Here is a 27511-nt window from a genome sequence, read left to right on the forward strand (position 1 = left end):
AAACTACAATATCTTGCTATTTTAAAACTGTTATTTCACAGCAAAAGTTTTCCACAGTGTTACTTCTATTAGTGCATGTAGTGACTGTTTTGGCTGTGTGAACTGCTTCCGTGGAAGGAGGATACAAGTCCTGAGAACTGAACATTGTGGGATAACCTGTGAAAAGTGTATTTGAGGACTTTTGCTTCGCTGAACTTCCCACCATCCACCATTTATCGTGCTAAGCTACTAGCAGCTGGTTTCTTAGTGTCTCAGCTTCCTGGTGCAGCACAGAGGAAAGACGTGTATCTATCCTCTTGTCCGTCTCTGGGGGGGATGGTATATAACCATATTTCTAAAGAAGTCGGCACGTTCCTTTAAGCGTTACCCTCATCTGAGTTAGAAAAATATGGGCCCTGGTTTTGGGTTGCTAAATTGCAACAAAGGGCAATTTGTAAACATTTGATGCGGAATTCCACCCGCTGAAACTAATATTGAAGATTATAAAACAAACAAAAAAATGAGTCTCATATATCAGTATTTTGAGACAGAGCAGAGGCAGACTATAAAGAGTCTCATTAAAGTTTAATAAGTAGTTCAAATGTCAACCATCTGTATTGGTTTTATTCGGATGTTATATTATACCATGACTCAGTCTGCGTTGTTCAATCGGTGTCATTGTTTCCAGAAATCAGACAATATTCTTCTGTGCTGATCAGCAGGCTGTCTGTACCAGTGGCTGCGTCTCTCTGCAGTCACATGCCCCTCAGTGCCGACACTGTTTTTCTCCTCTTTTATTTCATTCCTCTGTAAGGTGTTTGTGCCCCCCCACTCCCCCTTCTACTTCTCCTCCTTCTCTCCTTGGGACCTTTCTTATTGCTGCTCCCATACTGTATTCAGACAGCATGGGCATCAGAAGCACCATTTGGTCAGAATAGCGTTATAGAGCAGTTCAATAACGCAATGCTCTTTTCTTGTCGTCTGTTTCCATGACGATGCCTTCATCGAGGCCAAGGAGAGGCCATGAAAGCCTCATCATCAGTGATATTAGCCATAATAACCATGATAATGGCGCTCTTCAAATGCCATGGCTACAACGACGACAACGAAGATGATGATGGTAATCATTTTGGCTGCATTGTGTTAATACATGCACACACACACACACACACACACACACACACACACACACACACACACACAACTACCAACACACACATTTGACTCATTAATGCTATCGCCATGGACTCTGTCTTTTTCCCATCATGCTTTGTGTTTGTGTTTTCAGATGAAAGCACTTGATGATGAAGGTGTTTGGTATTTAAAATCACTCGACAGACAAACTTGACTTGCCTGACCCTGAAAATTGCTGTAATTAAGTCTCCATAAAACTGAGCTAATTAACCCTCGCGTTGTCGAGCCCCATCACTGTTTATTCATAATGTCTTGCACATTAGATCACAACTCTACTTCCAGATTAACAGTCACATCACGCTATCTGTTTTATTCTAATAAATTGTTGTTGTTTTTTTTAACGTACATAAGAACCCGGAAGCGGGACAGCTAGGAGATCTCACGAGGTTTAATCAAGGAAAGGGAAAAATTAAAAATTACAAAAAGGATAGAGGGGTAATTCTTCAACATAAATAAACCCATTTCCTCTGCTAGACCCTGCATTTCCCATAATGCATCTTGCAGTGATACTGTCTCCCAGTAGACCTCCCACACATGGTTGTGTCTCAGTTTGCTTTGCAGGATTTGTGGTTTGAACTCGTATTCTCATTCTGTAACGACTCAGTGAATCGTGTGATGTCATTTAGCCTCTTTTAACCATTAATAGTTAGGCTATAGTTCAGAGGGACAGCCACCTGTGGTCCTTTTCACCTTTTGTTTTCATCGTTGATGACGGTAATTATGATTATGATGATGATGATGATGATGATGATGATTATCAGAGTGGTCGAAAGGGTTGATCTCATTGTCTCTGCACTTGTGTATTATCATCTGTGTCACGGCTGTGAGCTGGAATGAACTACAGACAAAAACAAACTACACTAAAAAAAATTAGCGGGCAACACCAGGCAAACTGTCTGGAGTCCATTTCACCTCAGATTCAACATAAATATCCAGCTCACTGTGCTCTAGAGCTGACTGGACTGTAAAACTCTGACTTCCTGGATATTTTACTATCTTGTAGACACTTCAAAATACAGCCTTGAAAGACTGAGGTAAACAATGCTTCAATATGGACATGAGATGAGCTAAAAAACGTGGCCGCCCTCAATCAAAAAACTTCACAAAAGAATACAGTTTTACTGCAACAATAGAATAATGTAGTTCACGTGCTTTTGTACCACTTCATGTCGTTCACGGCCATTTTCCTACTCACCACCATCAAGTTTGTCAACATATCAATCAGCTGCCAAGAAATCAATCCGATAATATCTTCTTGACAAGAATTATTCAGGCAAAAGTGGAAAATGTACAACACAAGACACAGAAAACACAAAATCTATAAAGACAGGCCCCAGCACGTGTCACGTTAGAAGAACCTCCACGTCGCCCGATCACAACTCTACTGACCTCATGCGTGGTTTGGATAAGCTTTTGGAACAGTTAACAATCACAAACTGAATCGGTGGACTTTGATTTCAAAACCGTCCCTGTTGTGCAAAATATGTTTGCAGGTAAAAATTATTTATTGACCATTTGTCTCTTCTTGCGAAGTGGAAGTTCTTCACATTTCATTATTCTAAAGTTGAAATTTCCAACTTGGAATTCTGAAATTCCCACTTGAACTGGAAAGCAGCAGTCAAGTGTCCTGACATGGTGCAAATCAGGACTTCAAGGGCACTTCAATAACAAGAGCCCTCAAACCGTATTACAATGCAATATTAAATACTGTGTGTGTGTGTGTGTGTGTGTGTGTGTGTGTGTGTGTGTGTGTGTGTGTGTGTAGAGGGGGGCATTACTGAGAGGTTCTGCACCGCTGCCTGACTTTAAGCAATACAAACGCCAAACTTGTAGTTTCAAAGCAAACTAATGAGTGACTTTGCCACTATTTTTACAGCCTGTAGTTCCCAAAACTGTTAAAATGTTGACTGCATTTAAAAAAACAATAATACTATTAACGTTAAAAAAAAAAACTAGGCTGAGTTGTGTTATGCATGGTGTTTTGCGATGTGACTGGAGGTATAACAGCACTTTCAACCTGTTTGCACGCTGCAGCGACGTCAGCCTCAGCACCCTGGTCACATGACTCGTCAGCTGGTCTTCTGCACATCCGCCTGACCCCGCGACTGTTTACAAATGTCCAACAGTCCGAAACAGCAGAATGAAGAGTTTTGCGTGATTGAAACGGGTATTATAGACGTAACTGTGTATGGATCACCACTCTACTGTCGAGCCATGTGAGTATTCAAGGCGGGAGAAAGAGTGTGTTACGACTTTGCGGCTGCGCGTGTCGGAAGTAACGACAGGCCTTGCTGCAATGTGCTAACAGCCGGGCTAACGTCACTTTAGCTTACCTGCTTCCTGTCTCCTTTCGTCATACACGAAGAATACAGACCACGACAACTTGTTCTATAGTTTTATCTGAGGTAGCTGATATGTTTTGTAGTATTGATAGCTAACAGGGTACACGCACGGTGTGTCGTTTGGCATTTTGCCCTGCCTGCATCGATAATACCAGAGGTGGTGCATCAAAGCCCGGACGCTGCGTTCTATGTCCAATTTTCAGAGTTAGCTTTGAGTAACAACGCTAACAGTGGATCAGGAAATGTACTTTTCGCTTTACGTGTGCAGTTAGCTTTTGATCTGCCATTTCCTTGGAGTTGTGTTCTGCTGTGAGACGTAGTTTTTGAGGGGTTAAAGCTGTGAAGAGGTTTGGTAGGAGAGCTAGCATCTCTGGCTTCATAGTTTGACCTGGGGAGGGATTATCACGCTGCTGAACTGCGTTCGGGTTGAGTCTGTGTTATTTTGGTGGTATATTCCTGTAGCCTTGCACACAAAGAGGAAATACATTTTAATTTATGTTGAATGTCACAGTGTTTCCAAAAACCTACAGTGTGTTCCTGCATGTTTCTTCTTTTTGCATATTGCTAATATGTCAGTTGATCTGCTAATTCTGTGAAAAGGATCCCTTTAGGATATTTGATTTTTGTCCCCCTCCCACCAAAACAGATTTGTCCTCCTTGACTTTGTTTCGGACCACCTCGCACCTGTCCACGTCCCCCTCTCGATGTCGGGTCCTGTAAGAACTGGAATCCGGAGCTCCCTTACATGTACACAGAAGCGTATCTGTCAGCGTTTTATCTCCAGTCATGTATTTGCTAATTGAATCATTCAGGTTTCAGTTAGTTTATGGTATTTGCCAAAGATAAGGTCCCGCTCATGCTCCCAGCATCTTGTGGAGCATGTGACTGAGGAAGGCTCCTGGCCTCTAGCTGTATGTGGAGGCCGAGGCATGTGAGTTTGTTTAGGGTTTTTTCCTACTTCTTCCTCTTCTGCTCCTTTCAGAACTGCAATCTGCCAATCCGACTCTCGCTGAAAGCTCGCCAAACCCTTTGTGAATATCCATACTTGGGAAAAGTCGACACACGTTGTGTCTTCTTCTGAATTCACTTTACATCTGATGCCTGAACAATGTCCGAACAGAAATTCAGTCTGGAGTACTTTAAGATTTACGCTTGTCTGAACAGAAATGTACAGCAGTCAGTCATTTCTAATTGGACGCTCTTTAGACTCTCCAGTAGAACATTCAATAGAGTTGACTAATCTGGGTTTAGCTTCAGAATAGTTTAGCCTTTGTGCCTTTCAGCTCCTAGCACACTGAATCTTTTTTTTTTTTTTTTAACCCTCCATGCATTGAACATGAGGTGGCGTCTCAAGAGCAAAGCCGTCCAGTGAACTTGTCTGAAGCTGATGAATGGCGCTTCCCACCACTTCAACTATCAGCTGATCGACGGCTCGGACATATTTATCCTGACACGGGAGAATGTGATGCTGTGGTTTTATCCAGTAATCCAGAGTACAAGTTGATAGGCGCAGGTCTGGTGACACTGAAGGTAACTTTTAAATTGCGTTTGTCAGAAAAGGGATGTGAAAGATAATAAATGCAAAGTAGTTGCAATTCCTGAAATTTTGGCTCTACTTCTTTGAATCAGTGCCGGAGGTGATGGTTCTAGAACGCAGAGCGAAGCAGTCAAGAAGTGTGTGCACACGTGTGTGTGTGTGTGTGTGCGTGTGGGCTCGGCTCGACTGGCTGTTTGAGAACAGATCTTCAACAGTTGAACAGATGGACTCGCTGTTACTTTGCTTTTGTTTTATTGATGCATTCCATTATATATTGATTTGATTATTTCATGAAAGATCCATGTTTTTGAATTATTAAGGTGACTCCAGGTGCATTGGGATTTTGCTAGCGTAGTAAAGTTAGGGTGTCATTTCACGTTCAAGTCTTCAGGGGCGGGGGGGGGGGGGGGGTATAGTGGGGTATGAAAGCAGCAGAAGTGTAAGAGAAAATTCGCTCCAGGCAAGATTGTGCTGAGACACACACACACACACACACACATCTTTCACTCACAAAGGCTCATGCAGACACAAGACACACATCCTCAAAGCAAAAGTAGCCAGACTGACTTTTTATTTTTGGAAAGAAGGGACAGAGCTTGGTGTGTGTTTACAGGCCTGTGGGGAAAAAATGTGCCTCAAAATATCTTCTGTCACTTTGTGCAGTGTTCTTTTTTTTGTTGTTGTTGTTAGTGAAGAAGTGATCATATGAACTAATATTCAGTGTGAGATGGCTCGTATTATTTTTATAGTCACTCCAGAGACAAATCCTTCCTTCTAATTGATTGATATGATTGATTGAAGTTTAGTTTGAACACGGTAAAGACAATAAAAACACAGAAACATTGAAATGAAATGAAAACAGACGAAGTTACATGACCAAAAGGGAGCAAGAAGAATTGGATCCGTCCTCTTCTTTTTTCATTTAATTGTGAAAAAAAAATCACGTAAAAAATACATAAAAATTCCGATGATGTGTATTTGATTACATACTTAACAGACACAGAAATACTATGGCAAGACAATATGACTTCAAATAATATAAATAACAAGAAAGAGGGGAAAAAAATAGGATCCAAAGGTCATTCAGACAATCACTTACCAATAAATGCACATTTAAGACCCTTAGGTGCACCTACATGTGACGGGTCGTGTGTATTTATTTCTTTTCATGTTGTGCGTCTTTGTCTTGTGGTTAACGGCTTTAGTCTTTCAAGAAAATCAAATTCAAAACAACATTCAAATGAACTTAAAGCATAAATATTTTACCCAAAATGCCAATTGTATAACTTCTCAGGGGTCATTTGTCATCCACCCTCAGCGTAATAATGACAGTAATCCAAGTTCTACGTGTGAAAGACGAGTTTAGTGGCTTTAATTTCCCTTTTTTTTTCTCTTCCCGTGATACACGTACATACGTTTCTCACCAGTTCATCTTTTGAATTATAAGAATATTTGTACTAATTTCATTCATACTCTTCTATTCTTTTTCATTTATCAGGTGTAATATTTATAGAAATATACATAAAAGAGGATTTACCAGTTGTCTACGTCATGTATCTAATCTTCAGTATTGTTTCGAAATAACTGGACATTTGAAATGGATAAACATAATTGGGCAAAAAATAATTATCTTCATATCGTACCTGCATAAGGCTAAATACTTACACACATGGAATACGAGCGACTCGTGTTCTGTATGTATAGATACTGACACAGAACACTAAACCTCCGCTGATTGTCCTGGTCTTCATCCCTGAACTTTTCAAGCAGAAACTTGGAGAACAGATTAGAACTGAAGCTGTTGCTCCGGTGCTCTGGATTAGCTCCCGTCAAACGCGTTGCAGGCGCTGAGCAGAACAGATGTTTCCAAAGAAAACACGCGCATATATTATGCATATAAAATTATTTCTCGTGTGTGTAGCTGATTTATCGAGCACTCTTCCATTCACACGGTTAATAGGTTTAAGAGATTCCTTTTGTTGGGTTATTTCCACAATTAATAAAGTGAAAGCGAACATGAGGCTGAGTGGAAGCCTGCTATTCTCTGTATTAAACTAACCATATTCATAAAGGAGGAATAATCCCAAGCCGGATAAAAGACTGCCAGCAGAATTGGTTAACCTAGATTGCAGTGAGAAAGTTAGACGTTTCTCTGAACTGTTGTTGCTCGGCAAAGAGGAGCTGGCACCGCTCCTCTAATCTATATCTACATACACACACACATACACACACATCTCTCTCTCTCTCTCTCTATCTATATTCTGTCTTTTTAAAGAGAAAAAAATTGTATTTTAACATATTGCCTGGCCCTACCTTTCCCTACGCTGCCCAATATGATTTCCCGTGTTTAATTTGGGCCTTTCAATTTAACTAAAAAAACCAAATGTGAGACAAACTAATACTGTTTTCAAGGAGGCCGATAACTGACGCTCTCAGCCTCTGAGGTTGAGTTGCCAGCTTGTACAGCATACAAACCCCAACACAACAGCCTCCAGGTTAACGTGTTTTAATGGAAAGTTTCTTTATGAACAACAATGAGATGTAAACTTTCTGGAAAATAAGTTAACGTGATATTTAAGATAACTGAAACACGTTTTTTTTTTTTTTTTTTGGAGATGAAGATTAAATTGTCTTGCGTTTGTTCCAGATTTTCACTGGACCGAATGGAAAAAAATTAAAATGCTGAATCAGCATCTATAGGTGACAGTGATGCCAAAATCAAATGGAAAACTGTTGTTGACGCCTCCGGGCCGGTTTGAATCTGCCTTGCAGCAAAAAGGTCACAGGTTTGAGTCCCTGGATGACCCGGGAGTTTCTTGCGAGGTCACCGCCCGCAGTCGCTCGCTGCCCCTCGGAGCTGACGAGTTTAGATTGAGAGGAAAATTCACGTGCGATGACATCGTTGCGACAAAAGAAACAACTGGAAATAGTATTTATGTAGTTAATCAAATTTGTTTCTACAGCCGAAATGTTTTAGGAAAAACCGCTAGAAAAGGACCCTTGTAGAGTAAAAGATCTCCAGATTTCTTGAAATACATTTGCTCTTTTCCTAACTCCTGTTGTTTATGTCCGGTTGCAGTTGGTTTGTCCTCCGTTTGTTTCATTTAAGACAAATCTAAATATCTATTTGATGATTTAACGGCAGCTTTTCTTCAGACCGTTAAAAATTCCCTTTATTAATATGAGATGCTCTCCTCCTACTGTCTGTGTGCTATGCGAAGAGCAGATTGTTGACATCAAAATATTCAATCAATGCATTCATTTGCCTACTTAATGACCTAATTAGCGCGAGGGCCTATGTTTAATATATCACGGCGAGCGTGGCGGGGCGTCAGACAGCTCAAGTGCTCGGTGTTAATTTCAGCTATTCCTCACCGACTGTAATCAGTGTCAGCGTTTGATTTGATGCAACGCAGTTGAGTGAAATGCGGAATAAGACAAAGATTTGTGTCTGTCACCATCACCACCCCAAGAACTGCAAATGTGTGTGTTGTTGTTGTTGTTGTTGTTGTTTTTCACTCATTATTTATATCCTACCGCGGTGTTGCGATGTGATGTCACAGCTTGTCGCGGGTTCTACATTGAGAGCAATTAAGATGCTGGAACTACATCAAGTGGTGGTCTCCGACTCTTTCCGAGCAGGAATTTACTCCACTTTTATTCTGCAAGTTTGATTGTGGTTCCTTCTTCCTCTTACAGAAACATCCTGTTCTTCTGAGTCTTGGCTGAGGAGAATTGCAAGATTGTGACAGTAAGTAGTGTGTGAAACACTTGAGGGGTTTTATTGTTAGTCAGGTAGTAAAAGGCAGGCGTTTATGTAAAGGTCAGAGGTCAGGCTGAGCTGGAGATCAAAGGTCAGTGTCCACTTTAAAGTGTAACCTGTTTATCACTAAGACGTTTTTGCAGCCGGCTGAGATCTTAGTTCTCTGCTGCCAAGCTGTGACACTTCTGACGTTGTTTTTCCACTCCCTCCAGGTTCGGCTGGGTCGCGGCCATGCAGCACCCAAACTTCGAGACCCGCCACCCGCTCCAGACAGACGAGCAGCAGGAGACGGGCTTCGACCCGCTCAACAATTTCAACAAGAACCGTAGCAGTACGTCAATGCCAGCACATTCATACTAAGACGGTTCCGAAGTTGAGGCTTAGAATTGGCCTGTCGACCACAAAACTACTTCAAAATATATGTCACTGACCTGTAACACACATCAGACATGACGCCTTCCTGGACCTTTGTTGGAGGACATTTTCTCAAAGTGGACCTCTTTGAATTTTAATTAAATAGCCCTGATTTAAAGGTTTAAAGACTCAACCCTCGTGGAGAGGTTATTACTTTCCGATTGTTGCCCTCAGAGGAGCGACGGAGGCCGTAACGGATGCTCGTACCTGCAGAAGAGAGATTCACATAAAGTAGCACGTAGAAAGATATGATATGAAAGAAATTTGGAGCTGACTAAAGAGTGAGTCACTGACAAAGCTGGTGAAGCCTCAGGGCTGGGGGTGTTTTTGTGTTTACGTGTGTGTGTGTGTGTTTGAGAGGGAAAATATGTGGGGTTGGCATGTTGTGGAACTGATGAATATTCATCCTGAGTGTCCCTGTGGAATGATCTACTCCTGTAATTAATGTTGATAGACAGCTCTCCGACTTGAATGCATGTTCACCTGCAGGCTAAATTAGACTTATTACCGGCAATATAGACGAGTCTGGTGCTTTACTGTGTCATTACTCTGCCTGCTTCGGGCCCTCTTAACTCTCATACATCGCCAGAAATGAGGCCCCGAATGTATTTGGAAGCAAAACAAAAGGCAGGTTTTTATTAGAGCGGTTGTTAGAGGGTTTTTTTCTGTTTATTGTCTAAGAAACACAAGTGGAAAACTGTTCTTTAAAAAAAAAAAAAAAATCTGTAATTTTGGTGTTTTTGTTTGCGCTAACAGGAGGTTCCCTTGACAGCAGCACTATCTCTCAGCCTCAGTCCACCTTCCTCTCATACAGGTGGGTGTTTGCACGATTTTTTTCACGTCGGCGCGCCATAAACCCTCGGCTCAGCTCAGCGCTCCCGGCCTTCACGTTACTGCTCAATGACACTTTAGATGGAATACTGAGGAGAAGCTCATAAATCTGCCTGTCCTCTTCCAACCCCACCCCCACCCCCTTCAGGAAAGAATGGGACGATTTGTTCCTCAACTGTAATTACCTGGCCAGGATCCGGCAGGCAGGCATCAACGGTCGACTGAGGAGCAGCCGCTTTCGGAGCGTATGCTGGAAGGTGAATGCCAACTGGATCAAGCCGTCCTACTGAGTTTGATTAAAGTGGCTTTGGATGCTACTTGCTTTGCCTCCGAAAACTCTGCAGCTCTGCACAGATCACAAGCTCTGCTTCCTGCTGGTTGTTGACTTCCGAGAGGAAGTTGAGGTACGGTAGCATTCGCTAACCTGTGTTCTGGATTTCTGCAGTTGTATCTGGAGGCTCTCCCTGAAGACAAGAGTCAGTGGATCAACAGGACCAAGGAGCTGCGGGCCCAATATGAGAAGATCAAAGAGACGGTGAGTTTTTCCCGTGGCGCTCAACTGTTTTTGCACCGACTTTTGCAGCATTTAAAAAACAAACAAACTAATATTTATGTTTTCTTCTTATTATTATTTAAGTATTTAGCATTTTGGGAAACAAAATTACTCTTGATTGCCAAATACAATTGGGCTTATTCCCTTCCCTTTAGTATCCAGATATGATCAAATCCACATTTCTCTCACACACACACACACACACACCCTCTAGGTGGTGCAGCAGTCTACTGTGCTGCTGACCAACATGAGGTCCGCTGGTTTCGTCTCCCTGGTTTTCTTCGCCTAATATTTCAAATATTTTTGATCAGACCAGAATTCAATGATTTGTGCTCAACTTTTAATCAGTAGCATTTCTTTGTGTGGTACTTTTCCCAGTGCATTGTGGGATCTGGCCTTCTCTAAAGGGTATAATAATTCTCACTAACCTATAGCCTCTTCTGCATTTCACAAAAGCATATATTTTCTGTTTTTTGAAAAAAGATCAACTGAATCTGTCCGTTTTTTTTTTATTATTTCTCTGTCGTTCAGAACTTCCCACTTCGGTTCATAACATAAGTGGTACTTTTTAAATCTGTTTTTCCACCTTCACAAACATTTTTTTGTAGCATATGGAAGCTATAGTTGATAGTATTTTTACTTTTTTTTTTTAGCTTTGTCACCTCGTAGGAATTAAGTGTCATCGCTCATCTGTAAACAGCCCTAATTAACATTATTATTTGTTTTGTTTTTTGTTGTTGTCGCAGCACATCACTAACCCACGCAAGGCTGCGGGCCAGCAGGACCTGGTGGTCAACAACCCGCTGTCCCAGGACGAGGGGGTCAGTGTATTCCTGAGCATCCTTTTAGTGTGACTTGATTTTGGGGTAACAAGCGTTTCACTTGTGATGATGCAGGTCGGACTCCTGTCCTCACAGCAATAGAAGGACAAACCTTAGCGTGCGTCTCTGTCTGTCAATCATTTCTTCAAATTTGCATATAAAATATGACTTAATAAATTCCCTTTAGACTGTTTAGTTGTAATAATTACAGACTATTTCAATGATTCATTGGTGATTCGTTAGCAGATTGATTTTTTTTTTCAAGTAATTATAAAGTCATTGGATTAGAGTTGAATTAAGCCATTAATAAAATGTTTAAAAATATCTAGAAACTAATTTAATTGTTTCTGCTCATTTATTTTTCATCTGACATTTAATTTGTCTGGTACTTTACTACTGATTGAGTGGTGGCGGGCACTCAGGAAGCCACACAGAGAACTCTTACTGGTCAGGCAAGGAAGGAGCAGACATTTGAGTGGAATGCTTTTTAGGAAGGATGATGTCATTTGTATGGATTTCGGTACCAAGCAGTCCACTTCTAATGAAATCATTAAGTGTGGACGCTTTAATGAACACACGGTAGATGAACAACGTGTCAACCTGCAAAAAAATATGAAAACAGAATAAATATTTACATAATACTTTTTTCTTTCTTTCTTTCTTTTTATTCCCCTCTTTATCCACCGATTTACCCAGCTTCCTGAGTCATATTTTCATGGCTTAATTGTAACTTTCTTCTCTCCAGAGTCTTTGGAACAAGTTCTTCCAGGATAAGGAGCTGAAGGGGATGATCAAACAAGATGTGTTGAGAACGTAAGAATCTCTAGAACTTTGTTTGTATGTTATGTGGAGTCAGAGCAGAGCTGCCTGCAGCTCCAGAGCGCCTTCTGATGTAATCTAATGGGGAAACTGGCTACTGTCAAATTACAGCCATTAAAAGTGCTTTTTTTCACACCGACAGGCTCAGATTGTTATGAGATTGTGACAACTTGAAAGAAAGGATAAATGAATGTATTTATGATGAATGAATGACTTGTTGCAGGAAATCATTATATCATCATCATAACTGAGCGATGGAGAGAGATGATCCTGACGGGTTTGAGATGGACTATCGAAAGCCTACTTTCCTGTCATATAAAAGTATAAAATGGTTCCAAAGGGCACATTTCTGAATTGTGGCAAGAAAATATAGCGTAACACTGCACAAAACTACCTTATTTTGATGAGGACAGGCTGAACTTATGGCCACTTATGGTGCTGCAAATGAATGCTAGCTTTCCTGTGGATACACTCTGGAAATGCCAGCGGATCTGTCGTGGCCTGGGATGACCGCTGCCAGTCAGAGAAGACAAGTGCCTGTTCCAAAGCACAGTGCTGTTCCAAGAGTGGAGAGACCTGCTGCAGACATTCATTTTTCTCTTCCATCACAGGGAATTATGATGACAATCGGAGCCTGGAAAAAATGCACTTTTAGTGAGTGTAATTTGACAGTAGCCAGTTGGCCCTTTGGATTACATTATAGCCGGCTCTATGACTGCAGGCAGCTTTACCCTTGCTACATACTATGGTGATTTATAAAATGGTTGGTTAGCTTACTCAGACTTGAAAAGTCAGGAAAATGTTGTCCAGGTTGTAAAGAAGGAAAAAAAAAAAAGATTTTTCCTTTTTAAAGCCTTCCGCTTCCTGTTTCCAGGTTTCCAGAGATTCGTTACTTCCAGGATGAGGATGTGAGGACCAAGCTGACCGACATTCTCTTCTGTTACGCCAGAGAAAATGAACAACTACTTTATAAACAGGTACACAGTTCAGTGTTGATAGGTGTGTGTGTGTGTGCGCCCGTGTGTGTGCGTAGACTTTTCAGTGACCACACACATGCACACCAAATGCCTCTAACCCATTAACTGTGTCTGTAACAGGTGCCAGCCAATACAAAGGCTGCTAGTAAAGCATCTTTTTTACAAACTAGAAGTGACACGAGGCCGGGCAGTGGCTAACAATATCTAAATTAAACCTGCCATCACGGATTATGAATCTCGTGCATCACTATTGAAGCAGCACTGACCACAAATGAACCACATCCCTGCCCTCTTAGAAATCTCGCACCCCTCTACCACCGTCTCTCTCGTCTACAGGGGATGCACGAGTTGCTGGCTCCCATCGTGTTTGTGCTGCACTGCGACCATCAAGCCTTCCTCCATGCCAGTGAAACGGCGAGCCCCAGGTCAGTTCCTCCCCGCCATGAAACGGCACCTCTCAACCTGCTCGCTGTCGTTAACGTCTTCTCGAGCTTCTCATCTGAATCCCGAATGTGTCTTGATGAGTTTAACTGGCCTCTTCTCTTTTAGCGAGGAGATGAAGTGTCTGTTGAACCCGCTGTACCTCGAGCACGACGCCTAGTGAGTACGCTCCAACTCTCACATCAAAAATTGATAACAGTAATGTGCTCGTTCAGTGTGTCCCGGCTGAAAAATTCTCAAATAATTTCATGAATCTTTCTCTCTTTCTCTCTAACACACATACAAACACACACTATTCCCTTACCCTCTGCAGTGCCTTGTTCTCCCAGCTGATGGAGACAGCAGAACCGTGGTTCTCCAGCTATGAAAGGGAAGTGAGAAAGGTGAGTTTCATTAGCGCAAGTTCTAAAACTAACAACAGAATACTTAAAACTCAGGTATTTGTGTCATGCAAAGGTTTTAATCAAATAATGCAGGTCGATCAAATTTTTAAAAAAACCAAAACAAAATGCAGAGACTTTCACCAGCAGCAGACAGAGCGCCATCAGTTTTCAAATAGTGTGTGTTATCACCATAAACATTTGATAATACAAATCAGAGTTTAGATTCCTTCAGATTCAATGTCATTTGTTCTGTTCACACAGCAAAACAAAACAAAGATGAAACGCATTCGCCTTGGTATGCTGATCCAAGACTATCGATGTGTAACTGTCTGCAGTTGCCAGTGTCACTGCTCCTCAGCATCTGTGGTGAATGTTGAACGTAATGTGCTCAGCGATGTTCATACGATCCCTCCAGGGTAAAGAGGAGATGCTGACCAGCATCCCATTTGCACGGCCCCAGGACTCAGGGCCATCTGTTGCCATAGTGACCAAAGTCAACCGCATCCAGGACCAGCTGGTGAAGAAGCACGATGTAGAACTGCACATGCACCTTAACCGCCTGGAAATTGCCCCGCAAATCTATGGCATGTAAGTTTATATACAAAAAGACACACGCACACGTGTGCGTGCACACACACACACACACACACACACACACACACTTTTTTGATCTTGTGCTTGTGACCTTCAGCCGGTGGGTACGTCTCCTATTTGGACGTGAGTTTCCCCTTCAGGACCTGCTGGTGGTTTGGGATGCACTGTTTGCCGACAGCATCACTCTGGACCTGGTGGATTACATCTTTGTGGCGATGCTGCTCTACATCCGAGATGCTCGTACGATCTGTTTACTACTAAAACAATTCAAGAAAGCCGGGTTTTGACTTTGTAGCATTTGATTTCATCAAAGAATCTTAAGGAAAACCCCCTCTTTTTGGGCAATTATGTGTATTTTGCAAAATTTGTCGTGCCAGACGAGCAGGAAGATACTCTCCTCTCCTCTCTGTGTGCATTACGGTGCTCCAGGTCCCTCCAGACTGCTGAGTGCTAGTTAGCTTAGCTGCAGTGAGGCATGGGGGGCTCACTGTCTCTGAAGCCAAATACACTTCTCCATGTCGGTCTTCACGTGTGTTAATAGAACTAGGGTTCTGCTTAACAAAATGAAGAACATTTTGGAGAAAAGTGTATTTGGTGAATTTTGAGGTGACTTTCTTGTCTCCCCCACCGCTAGCGTTCTGCAGCGAAGCTAACAAGCAACCAGCTGTCCATCAAATGACTTCATCAAATGAAATATAATGCAGTCGCTCCACTGCCATGCATTCAATCAAGAAGGTCGTTGAAGCAACATTTCGGCCAAAAAGTGTATTTTGCCCCCAAATAAGTGTCTTGAGCTCACAAACTTGTGTTTTTTGTGTTTGTTTTTTATAACTGCATCACTTCATTGTGTCTCTAGAATGCAGAAAGAGCCAGCCACATTTATTTAGCTTGAAGCTAATGGCGCCCCATTGTCACCAACATTTAACAATAACAAAACTACAAAAAAGTCTGCTTTACAAACTCTACAGCATATCACTCAGTATAATCCCCGTCTTCTTTACCCAGGCAAACACTGTCAGGTGTTCTTTAGTAAGACCCTAAATCCTTGCTGCGTAATACGCATTTCTATATATTTTGAAAGCTCGACTCAACATAAAGCAACAGCACTGAACCTGACAGTCGTATTGTTGATCGGGAGGTCGCTTCACAATTGTGCTTCATTTGCATGCATCTTGATATTCAGTAAGAGCAATACTACATTACTTCCTCTGTGTGTTTCAGTCATTGCGAGTAACTTCCAGACCTGCCTGGGCCTGCTCATGCACTATCCCCCAATAGGAGACATCAATGCTCTGCTGCAGAAGGCTCTGTTCCTCCGAGATCCCAAAGTAAGGAAGCATAACTTTACTGTACATGGAATTGTTGTTTATTAATGTTGTTCATGCATATTTTTTTACCCTCACATTTCCCCAGAAGGGAGGATCAAGCACTTAGACTAGGCCTTGTCAAGTCACAAGTTTGAAGGAGAAGAGAATGAAACATATTCACCAACCCTTTTAAAAATACATTGATTAAGAGCTCCTAAACGTTTTATGCAGGAAACTTAAAGTAAAAAAAAATAGAATAATAAATGTTTCTGGAGTTTGTTTACCTTGGAAACAAAATGATTTTTATGACTCTTTGCAGAGTTAGAAGAACATTCATGGTCCTAAAACACTCAACAGCAGGAATGGAATGTACCAAAGCTTCTGCAGCTTTATTGCCGTGTGAGAGAGTGTTGAGGTGTGAAACATGAAGTTCCTATTGGGAGTAAATCTTTCAGCTCTCAAACTTGTAGCGGCTACAGTTTCACAACGTTTGAAGGGAGCTTCGGTGAATAAAGAAAACTTGGGTGCAGGAGGACGAAGTAGCACTCATCTAGAATAAATTATTCAACATAATTAAATAAACAGACCTTCAAATATTGGAATAATACCAGAGATTACTGCCCGATTTTTCATAGTCACAATTATCTCCGTGTCCATCGAGGTCAGAGTGTTTTATAAAGTTGACTTTTGAAATGGTTTTTATCCCCCTCGTTGACCGAAGACTCTGAACTAAACTGTAGTATTTTGAAATGTAACGCTGAAACGCTAAGTTGAAAGTAGAATGATATTTCTTGTCTTGACCATTCAGACAGCTATTCAGCATTTGTACGCCGTGCGCATCCATCGCAGGGCGAACTGATATGGTGGCACCTTTCAACAACAAAATAGAAGTGTTTTAAGAAAGTTACATAAAGAAAAGATTCAGACATGTGCGGGATTTTGAAAGTAATGTAACAAAATAGAAGACCCGTCCTGACAAAACAGGACGGGGAAAAAAAGAATCCTAAAAGATTTCCTCTCACCTCCTGAGGAAAACACAATCACAGCTACTCGGGATGATCATGTCAGGAGAGTTGCAGAGATGTGGGAAGTGCTTCAGACACAGCGTTCCATCTGCTTACATGATAAGATGGAAAGAATGACGCACGTAATGCTAATTTGTTGCTAAAAGTTAAAGAAATTGTGTCAATTAAAACATGTTAAAAAGCCTTTTGATGGTTATCACATTTAAATCCAGGACGTACGCCCAGCCCACATTTGTTAGAAAAACAAACAAGTACTGTCTAAGTTCTTTGCCTGCAACCTTGTGATGAACACACCAGCCTCTTGATGTGGATACTTGAATTTGAGCCGTTCATGACGATGACATCCGAACAAAAATCAAAGATGAAAGCAGCAGTCATTCTGTGTCAGTGAGGCTCACCAGGCTGCGTTGGCCTGGTGTCGTCTCTGTTGCTGCTCACGCTTCCATCCACAGGTTAATGTTACAGACACAGAGGTTTGTGCTCCACCAGTGGCACGATGGCGGCAAGAAACCACATATGTGATGCACCCTTAGATCTACTTGAGGTGTCTCAAAGATCCACCTGTTGGTCATGATTGACAGGTCGGCGATCTGGAGGAAACAGGATTTGGACCTTAAGGCGTTGGGCTGTGCCACCGTAACGTGGTATCAGACATTACTGTGGTTACGACCTGAGTGACCATCCAACTGTCAGCTAGCAAACAATCTTCTGCTCTCCTTGACCTGTAAACAACAACAACAACTCGCCACACTGCTGTCCACTGCTCTCCTGGGCTGAAATCTGGGAAGGTGCTGATCCAGAGTGACAGCGCTGGCCCCAGGTGTATGACCATGTCACACCGAGTCCACATCACATTTCCACCTGGGGGGGGGCGTTGTTCTTAATAACTGAGTGGTGAGGGCGCAGCGGAGAAGTTTGCTGCTGACTCAGAAACATCAAAATGCTCCTATTTGCCTGTTTACGTAGTTATTCATGCGCACAGGAACACACAGATGTGTGTATTCTCTTATTTGACTTCACATGCAGACAAGGGTTTTTATCTTTTTCTTAAATGTTTGTTGTCTGTTTTCCTGGAGAACAATCCACGACCCGTCAACTACCAGTTCCAGCAGAACCTGGATTACTACAAAACAAGGGGAGCTGACCTGATGAATAAGACACGGTAAAACACACACACACACACACACACACACACACACACACACACACACAAACAAACAAACACACCCACCCTCATTCTGTCTTATTTTCCCACCTCCAGTAGTTCCACTACCAAAACAGCCCCCCTCAACATCAACAAGGTCTCCAGCAGTCTGCTGAACTTCGGCAGGAAGCTCATTGCTCCAGCCATGTCGGCAGGCGCCATCTCACCAATCAACAGCGAGGTCCACTCCTCCTCCTCCCTGCCACCCGCCTCCCCCACCTCGGCTCCTGTGCCCACTTTGGCGCATCCACTCGCCGAGCCTCCATCAAGCCAGGCAACGCCTCTGACCCAGAACCACCCCCAGACTCAGCACTACCGCCTGCTGAAGTCTGAGAGCATGCCCGTCCACCTCAGCAAAGGTGAGGGTTGACTTCAGGGAGTTCCTCCCTCTCGCCTTCTACCATGTTGTGCGTTTGTGTCGAGTCATGAATGAGCTGCATGTGCCTGTGTGGCAGCGTCATGTTCGACTCTCCTCTATTTTAGATGTAGTTTCATGTGGTATCTCTCAGGTCTCTGTCCCTGCCCAGACTCACACTGACACGCAGGGTAACCATGGCAACGGCTTGTATGACACCCCCTCCAACCCCACCGTTTCCTCTGAGCTTGTGCTTTGCATGTCAGACTGCCAGATGAAACATTCACTGTTTGATCATCTGTTCCTGCTGCTTAATGTCATTCTCAGCGGTCGCCGTGTAGAAGCAGCCTGGGTGTTAACTCGGGGTTGTAGTAACCACGGTGGCCAGCAGAGGGAGACATTAGTGAGAAACATGACGGTGCAGGAATCATGGATGCGGGTAACATCTGTTGACAGTACTGCTTGAACATGTCTGCGCTTCCTGCATCCCAGCAGCTGGAGGCGTAGCTGTTATTAATAAAATGGTATATTATTTTATCATATTATACCAGTAGGAAAATATGGAGTCTGAGATAATCATAGTGTAGCTTTTAATACAGTCAAGCAGAGAAGCAAGCGTTAAGTCAATTACAAGTAAATTATTAAATGTACAATTAATGATGAATTTTTATACATCCTTATATATATTTCTTTATTTTCCCTCTTGAATGAACAAAGCACTTTTGAATTCAGAACATTCCCAGTAGAAAAAAGGAACATTTAAAAAGACTCTGATTCCATTTTTAATTAAAATGATTAAATCATAAGTTAAAGACAATTAGAGAAAATTATTATCAATCAACTACACTTTTTCTCTCGCCACACAAGTGGTTCATCCCAGCGATTAGAAATGAAACCGAAGGACACAAGTTCTTCCTCACGTTGTCGCTTTAAATATTTAAGAATAAATAATTCAAATTCTGTCCACCATGCGTCTTTTACTTCAGCAGAAAACTTTAGCTCCCTAATGATTTGTTGGAATGTGCCGCCTCCTCGGGTTTCGTGTGAGGTCTGACTTTTCCCACCACAGGAAAAACATCGGACATCCTTGCTAAAGAAGAATGGTATTCATTTTCAGGTTCATTTTTATCTGGCTGTTTTTATCATGTTTCTTTATTTCTTTCTTTCTTTTGTCAAGCAGCAACTTTTGTTATTTTGTAGAAACGATAGGTGAAGAGGTCCTAGCATTTCAATCACAGTTGTTCTTCTGTCCCTGTGTGTCCGTGTCTAAGGCCAAAGCTCCAGGACTGTCAGTTCCTCCCCCAGCATAGAAAGCCTCTCGACTGGGCGGGGTCAGTCCTCTGCCTCCCCGCCCCTCCCTCCCTCCCGAGGAGGGAGTGATGTCAGCACTTCATCCCCGCCCCTCTCCGCCAGCAAGAAAGACTCATTCTTCAATATCACTCGCTCGCGCTCCCACAGCAAGACCATGGGCAAGAAAGAGATGGTGAGCTGGTCCGGCTGTCTTTGTTCATCCAGTCTCTCGTCCCCTCTCATACTCTGACTTGTGCATGTGAACAGGAGGAGGACCTGGAAGCCCAGGTGTCGTTCCTGCAGGGTCAGATCAACGACCTGGAGGCCATGAGCAAATACTGTGCCAAGATGATGAACACGCACATCTGTAAGTTCAGCTGACACAGAAACACCAGCGGCAGACTGACACGGTTAAGCTGGAGAACGCAGCGCGCTGGATGGTGAGGGGGGTATGATGAGTCATCTGTCTCCACAGGTAAAATCCAGGAAGTGATTCTCCAAGAGCACTTGGAGAAGGAGGATGAGGTCCTGGTTTCCCTGGCTGGACTCAAACAAGTGAGTGTTCCAGCTGTGACGGATAATATTAAAAACTTGTAATCGCTTTTGTATTGGAACAGTTCTGTCTCTGCACCACTCCAGATTAAAGACATCCTGAAGGGGGCGCTGCGCTTCAACCAAAGCCAACTGGAGGCTGAGGAGAACGAGGAGATCACCATCGCTGATGATCACTACACCTCCACTGCAGCCACGGAGACGGCGTTGAGCTCCAACAACCTCCACATCCATCAGCAGCGGGAGGCCGACACCAGGCCGAGCCGAGTCTCGGATCTGGACGGGAGCGACGAGAAGGAAGAGGAGGATCAAGTGACGAGCCCCCCCGAGCAACAGGTGAGCAGCTATTTTAATAACACTCAGGCAGGATTCTCTTGTTCCATCTGATTTGACCTTTTTTAGATTTGGTTTATTTAAATCTGATCATTTTCATTCAATAGATTGTTTTCTGGGACCAAATCCAGTGTTTATAGCAAAATTGTTTTGCAGGATTAAACCATGTGACAGGAAAGCCGTCCGTCCCACTAGAAATGGATCAGACGCAGATGATGCATCATCATGGTGTTTAATGATGAGTTTGGATGAGCTTTAACCGCTAAACCTTTCCCACGTGTGCAGGTGGCATCTTGTCTCGGCTCTGACAGGAGGAACTGGGAAGACTACATCCTGGTGTCCCAGGATGGAGACCTGCATGGTGCAGAAGGAGGAGGAGGAAGGGCTGCATCCGAGCGTACGCCTCCAATCCGGCGAGGGCGCGGCCTGGTGCGCATGGAGCCAGAGGGAGAGGCTGGGACCTTCCACGATCCCCTGATGGCTGCCACCACCTCAGGCTCCTCCAGCCCAGACGAAGGCTCCACCCACAGCAAGGACTCTGACTTCACCATCGTCAACCCCAACGACTTGTGAACGTGCAAGTCACACACCCCCCTCTTTTACCTGTATGACGTCCCTGTCAAAGGGCGGGATACAAAGAGGCGGGGTCCAAGGGGTGGGGGGGTGGGGTTAGGGGGTTGGGGGGTTAGGTTTTTGGTGAAGCTGCTACTGGCGGAAAAGTTGCACATGTGGACTGTTTGGCTGATCACAGAAAGCCAGAAAATCTTGAAGCCTCTCTTTAACTGTCATACGTACCACTTGAGACCTGTCTGGACTCGCGCTGTCTCCTCCCCTGATCTGTTGGACCCCCTTCACTCATGATGTTTAATTGTAGTACTCTGCTCTACTGAGAGAGGGCGCCATTGAACTGCTCACCCCTCCCCTACATATTACTGTAAATAGTCGGACCTCAATCTGCAGTTTCTACCTATGGAGGAAGGACCCTCTCTCTCTCTCTGGGACACTAAGAGGACGGAGATGTGGCCAAACCTCCAGCTGTATTACATCTGTTTGTCTTCGTCCTAGCAGAGGTAGAGGGATGATGTCACAGGCACCCCCCTTCCTTAACCAGTGCCTCTGACTGTTACTCTTCTCTCAACCAAACAAAACCTGACTCTGTGATCTTATTCTCTTTCTTTTGTTTGATTTCTGTTTTTTTAGAAGTTATTTTTAACTCAAGACTCCGTTTCCTGGATCAAGGTGTTGTTTTGTTTTTTTTATTATTTTTTCCTTTTTGTTTTTAAAACTGATTCCAGCGTTAGACATTTTAATGTGGCAATGGACAGTTTTCATTTCTGACATTACAACCGAGTTCTCGTGTCCTGCGGAGACCATGTAAAGTAAAGAATGACCCCGCAGCTGCCCACTCAGCATAATTAACTCTAGACCAATAAAAAGACGTCGCTCTCACCGCTGCCGTCACTGTTTGTTTTACTTGGGTCACAGAGTTGCTCGGTCCGCATCACCTCTTTTATGAGCAAAAGCAGGCTCTTATGCGTCAAAAGGTAATTTCTTCGGTTTTGGTTTAGGCGAGCGTGCGCACGTCTTAACTGCAAAGTGTGTGGGTGTGTGGAAATGCTTGCTTGTGATAGGCCATAATATCTGCTGATAAAAGGGTCCCTGCTGAGCAAAGCCGCTTCAAATGGGCTCATTTTGAGTCGCCATGGGGGGTCTGGAACACGGGAAAATTTTGAGACTCTGACATAAGATTTTGTACTGAGTCAAGGGAGCGCCGCAATCCAAAAACTACAAATCTGTGAATAGAATTAAAAAAAAAAAAAAAAAAAAATAGAACAACGCCCAGTTTCTGTTTAAGTAAGTAGTAAGTGTTTGCTCCTTTGTCTTTAAAAACAATGAATTAAAAACAGCTGCAGTTCCCTTTGATGTCAGCTAATTAAAACAATTAATGCGTTTTTGTGCATGAAAACCTTTGCAGCTCCGTATGTTCCCAGTCTGCCAGCGTCCCCAGCTGGAACCACTGCAGTACCCTGGATTGGAGTCAAAGGTCAGTCTGACTGAATGCGCATGCAAGAAGAACACACACATGAACATCAGTCATTTAAAAACTAGTTTATTTCCATCCTGACCTGTGAGGAAGGGAATCATGAAGGAGAGCTGAACAGGTCATCTACTGCACGGACGAATCAGGAATGTTTCACTCACTAAATAACTTATGTAAAATATTCTTTACAGCAAAAAAAGGATAGTTATATATTAAAATACTGTACAGGGTCTTGCACGCAAATTAAACACTCACTGTTGCCATTGTAATAGTTAGCACAAGGCCTTCAGGAGGATACAAAAATAGAATATGTGAGACAGCGACATGTAGGACCTGTGAATGCATCATGAAGACAAGCTGTAGCAGGGTTTTCTTCTAACACACACACACAGGCTAAATGTACCGAGTCCTTATTTTAACTTGAATCTGTCTTTGACTAAATAACTGATGAGTACAAGTTGCTAGACAGAGGTTGCTGTTTTGGTGAATGCTGGAGAAATGACACGCAAACCTCGGAAAACCTCAAAGAACATTGCACGGGAGAGGTTTTTGGTGTATTTACAGTTTGATGCAGTAACAAACAAAAGCACCTTAGCTTCACCTCTGTCTGACTACATTCATCTCCCCCGGTGTTTGTCGTCCGTCTGCTCTCAACAGGTGGCTGGCAAATGGTGTTTGGCTGCGTTTTGAAGAGCAGAGTCAAATGTGTGGTTCTTGAGAATCAGGGCACTTTGGCCTTAGTTCAGCATTCACAGTAGCTACGAGGTCTCGCTCGCTTGCTGGCTAAGCCGTCGGTCCTCTAACACCGGCGGGGGGTTTGTCGTCCAGGCTTCGTCGAGACTGAGAACGTACTCTTCGCACTCCCGCACCCTCCTTGGTGAGGTTTCCGGCGAGAGCTGCGTCATGGACCTGCTTCATGTTCTCCTGTACTTCATCCTTGGCATGTTTCAGCAGATCAGCCTGACCCTGGCAGGAAGAACACAGAGGACAAATCCAGAAGGAAGGATGGAGGGAGCACAGGGTGGAGGTGGAGGAAAAAAAGATGAGCAACTAGCTGGAGGGGGGAAGCATGTTCTAATGGTCTAGTTTGGTTTGTGAGGATGTACTAGTGTGTGTGTGTGTGTGTGTGTGTGTGTGTGTGTGTGTGAGTGACTGACCTTAAGGATGGTGATGTTCCAGCTGAAACTCTCCAGCGCTCGACTGACCTTGCGACCTTTCAGCCCTTCCTTTGCCGCCAAGCTCTGCAGCTTCTCGTGGAACTCCATGGCTAAAGCACATGCGAGTGCAGCAGATTAGATTAGATTAGTCAAAGATCAAGCTGGGACAGAACACTCAGATTTAAGACGGGTGAAAACTGCTTGATTTGATGACAGAACCACAGATACATTTTTTTTAAGTAAGGTTCATGATACAGAAAAAAAGCACAAAGTTTCAATCAGGGGTACCAAAATTGGAGTCGCACGATCAAGAAAAACTTAGATGAATACTGCAATAAATTATAAATAAAATTAATATACCAATAAAATCTACAAATACGAAACCCTGTTTTAAAATAATTACGAAATTAGTCACACATAAAAAGAACCAAATGACACCAAATCATCTTTCTACTGACCTGGAGCCAAATAGCCTTGCATGTTGTGCTTTAAATATCACAGCAATCCTGACACACACACACACACACACACACACACACACACCTCCCACCTCCTCATCATGCAATTACCAGGAGACTCAGCTGAGACTTTCCATCACCCACCTGCTGCTGCGTCTACGCTTCAAGGGATTCTGTCCCACCGCTGTTCACATCTGCGTCTCCCAGATGTGCAGTTTTGAGACACTTGTGATGTACGTGAGTACATTTGATATTAACTTGAAAACACTGAGTGTACATTTTACTCCGAGACATTTATTTGAAAGCTGTAGTGTCTGCAATTCAAGTCTTAGAAAAGTCAGAATTCGGCGTTCCGGGACAGCACCAGTTCAAAAGCCGTGCTCAGGCTTTGTTGTCTGTGACTTTGCAAAGGTCGATCATTAAAGCAATACTTGACACAAAAACTGTTTTCTACCTTTGAAGTACTTTTGGAGTACAACTAGTTGTCTTGCGTTCTGTATCACTTTGTCATGAGCCCAGAATGCAACGCAAAGCCAGCAGTGTATACTTGCCCATATACTGAAAACATACCAAGCTTGAAGCTAGTGACTTCTGGCTAACAACAGCGACAGCAGCAAAACTGCCCAAATTGTCAGTTTATAAACTCAAGGGCATCATCTGGTATCAATCAGGTCTTGTCTATCCAGCTGTATGCTCAATAATAACCCCTCTGTTCAGGACTTGTGCGTGGTCGCACCGAAACGGAAGTTTAACGCTTAGCTTGTTTGTTTTTACCTCAAAGTAAAGTGTAAGTGGATGACTGAGCACATGGCTGGATAAAAAAAGGAAGGAAATACACAAAATAACACACTTGAGAGTTTGTAAACAGACAATTTTGGACAGTTTAGCTGTTGTCAGTCTCCCTCAGCTTCAAATATAAATATACCTGGCTGGCACTCTCTGCATTCTGGAGTCACCAAAAAGAAACGCAACAGGGACAAATGCCTTCGTGAGCTAAAAATAACCGGTTTTAAAAATTGTCCATTAAAAAAATGTATAAAAAATGTGTTATACACTTCAGATTGATTGAGATTTCACAGAGAAGGATGAGAAATAAAGATTGAGATGTCAGAGGGATAGATGAAGAACGATAGTGAGACAGAAAGAGAGGCAGCATCATAGAAGTGTGGCCGTCAGCTATTAGAGTGAGTGTGCAATGAGTTGTGTTATGTATCTGGCTTCCTCTGGCCGCCCTGGGCCACTGTCCCACTGTTGCCATGGAAACCCGGAAGTGGGTTAACATGGGGCACACATCAAACTGTGAGCCATCAACAAGAGCCCAGACGCGAACATGCCAAGTTGTGGACCATGAGTGCGCGCACACACACACACACACACACACACACACACACACACACACACACACACACACACGGGTTGGATCACAGTATGATTTCAATCCCTGTGTGGCCTGTAATGTCTACAAATATGGACACACACACCTGCATACATACACTGTGACTGCTCTACATTCACCTATACAAGTCGCCTGAATTATAACCTTTACTGCACGGTTGCTAGGCAACTCCAAGCCAGAATGCAAGAGGAGTGTGTGTGTGTGTGTGTGTGTATTTTCCTGTTAAGCCAAGCGAAGCCAATTGAGGGAATATTATTTCCAAGCAAATACTGGGACAGTGAGCAACTATGGACACACACACACACACACACACACACACACACACACACACACACACACACAGAAACAGAGGCCAGAATAACCTTGAGGCTCAGAACAGCAGGTCGTGTCCAGACGTGCATCACCTTTACTTCCTGCCCCGTTCCTCAACTGTGAGGACTACGAGGGATCGGGAAAAATGGGAACGCCAGCTCTGATTTACAGTCTGACCTCAGAGGGAGAAAGCAACCTGGGAGCATCTTCATGGGGTAGAGATCAGGTCCAGAGTCCCAAATAACAGACAAACTACAGCCAGCTGACACATTAAAGGAAAAACAAAGAAAAGGTCAAACCTGCTGTGGTGACAGTAGATTTAAGTTGGATATTTGACATTCACTCTGGATTTTTTTATTATTTTCAGAAGTTTACAAAATTGCCCAGTGTATTATAGTACATGCAAATTGCTGTTATGTATCTAAAAAAAACTACTTCATATGAATATATAAAAAGCCCTTGTTGCTATCTATCTATCTATCATCTATCTATCTATCATCTATCTATCTATCATCTATCTATCTATCTATCTATCTATCTATGTATCATCTATCTATCTATCATCTATCTATCTATCTATCTATGTATCTATCTATCATCTATGTATCTATGTATCTATGTATCTATATATCTATCTATCTATCTATCTATCTATGTATCTATCTATCTATCTATCATCTATCTATCTATCTATCTATCTATCTATCTATCTATATCTATCTATCATCTATCTATCATCTATCTATCTATCTATCTATGTATCTATCTATCTATGTATCTATCTATCTATGTATCTATCTATCTATCTATCTATCATCTATCATCTATCTATCTGTCTATCTATCTATCTATGTATCATCTATCTATCTATCTATCTATCTATCTATCTATCTATCTATCATCTATCTATCTATCTATGTATCATCTATCTATCTATCTATCTATCTATGTATCATCTATCTATCTATCTATCTATCATCTATCATCTATCTGTCTATCTATCTGTCTATCTATCTATCTATGTATCATCTATCTATCTATCTATCATCTATCTATCTATCTATGTATCATCTATCTATCTATCTATCTATCTATCTATCTATCTATCTATCATCTATCTATCTATCTATGTATCATCTATCTATCTATCCATCTATCTGAGGTATTTTCAGGTAGGGCTGAACAATATAACAACAATCTTTTGCAATATGGCTTTGCGCAATACTCAGATTGCAGGAAATGCAGTATTTGTTCAAATCATTATCAGAGTACCTTCGTACAGTACTTGAAGTACTGTTGCTGCAGAGCTAATACCTGCCTGCAGCTACAGATAGAATCTACAGATTTAAGAAAACATCTTTGTTTGATACAGATCCCCGCAGAAATCACATGATATTGTAATTTGAATACATTTTTCAATTAAAATGTGAATA

The 27511-nt window shown here is 42.6% G+C and overlaps 2 protein-coding genes across 3 annotated transcripts in view; one reads left to right on the forward strand and one right to left on the reverse strand.

Moving 5' to 3' along the window:
* Positions 1 to 3228: 3228 nt before the first annotated feature.
* Positions 3229 to 21340, forward strand: tbc1d5 (TBC1 domain family, member 5). Of its 2 annotated transcripts, none has more exons than XM_086194390.1 (22): positions 3229 to 3389; positions 8752 to 8803; positions 9028 to 9146; positions 9986 to 10043; positions 10209 to 10317; positions 10506 to 10595; positions 11360 to 11434; positions 12180 to 12247; positions 13128 to 13230; positions 13567 to 13655; positions 13780 to 13830; positions 13985 to 14054; positions 14470 to 14642; positions 14746 to 14888; positions 15870 to 15976; positions 18057 to 18142; positions 18245 to 18543; positions 19811 to 20022; positions 20097 to 20196; positions 20305 to 20384; positions 20469 to 20717; positions 21000 to 21340. In XM_086194390.1, the coding sequence occupies exons 3-22, from the start codon at positions 9047 to 9049 to the stop codon at positions 21285 to 21287; spliced, it is 2550 nt and encodes an 849-aa protein (XP_086050516.1). In that variant the 5' UTR covers positions 3229 to 3389; positions 8752 to 8803; positions 9028 to 9046; the 3' UTR covers positions 21288 to 21340. The 2 variants fall into 2 exon arrangements, with proteins under 2 accessions (XP_086050516.1, XP_086050515.1); XM_086194389.1 differs by having other exon boundaries at positions 3230 to 3389; positions 18242 to 18543.
* Positions 21341 to 22792: 1452 nt separating this feature from the next.
* The window catches only part of LOC147240925 (inactive phospholipase C-like protein 2), a 28748-nt gene continuing 24029 nt past the window's right edge, over positions 22793 to 27511 (reverse strand). The window contains exons 11-12 of the mRNA XM_086194388.1: positions 23913 to 24022; positions 22793 to 23721 (exon numbers count right to left, since the gene is read on the reverse strand). Of these exons, the coding sequence (XP_086050514.1) occupies positions 23539 to 23721; positions 23913 to 24022 (293 nt within the window). The 3' untranslated portion in view covers positions 22793 to 23538. The remainder of the gene's footprint in view (positions 23722 to 23912; positions 24023 to 27511) is intronic.

Source organism: Aulostomus chinensis, chromosome 22 (genome assembly GCF_037954235.1).
Source record: "Aulostomus chinensis isolate RoL2024-O1b breed Wild chromosome 22, RoL_Achi_v1.0, whole genome shotgun sequence".
Lineage (NCBI taxonomy): Eukaryota > Metazoa > Chordata > Actinopteri > Syngnathiformes > Aulostomidae > Aulostomus > Aulostomus chinensis.

Excerpts from the sequence above, each read along its gene's own strand:
- tbc1d5 (XM_086194389.1), top strand. The coding sequence starts at position 9,047 with ATGCAGCACCCAAACTTCGAGACCCGCCACCCGCTCCAGACAGACGAG. Across the intron at positions 12,248-13,127 it reads AAACAAGATGTGTTGAGAAC|GTTTCCAGAGATTCGTTACT; the intron begins GTAAGAATCTCT and ends TCCTGTTTCCAG. Across the intron at positions 20,385-20,468 it reads CCCTGGCTGGACTCAAACAA|ATTAAAGACATCCTGAAGGG; the intron begins GTGAGTGTTCCA and ends GCACCACTCCAG.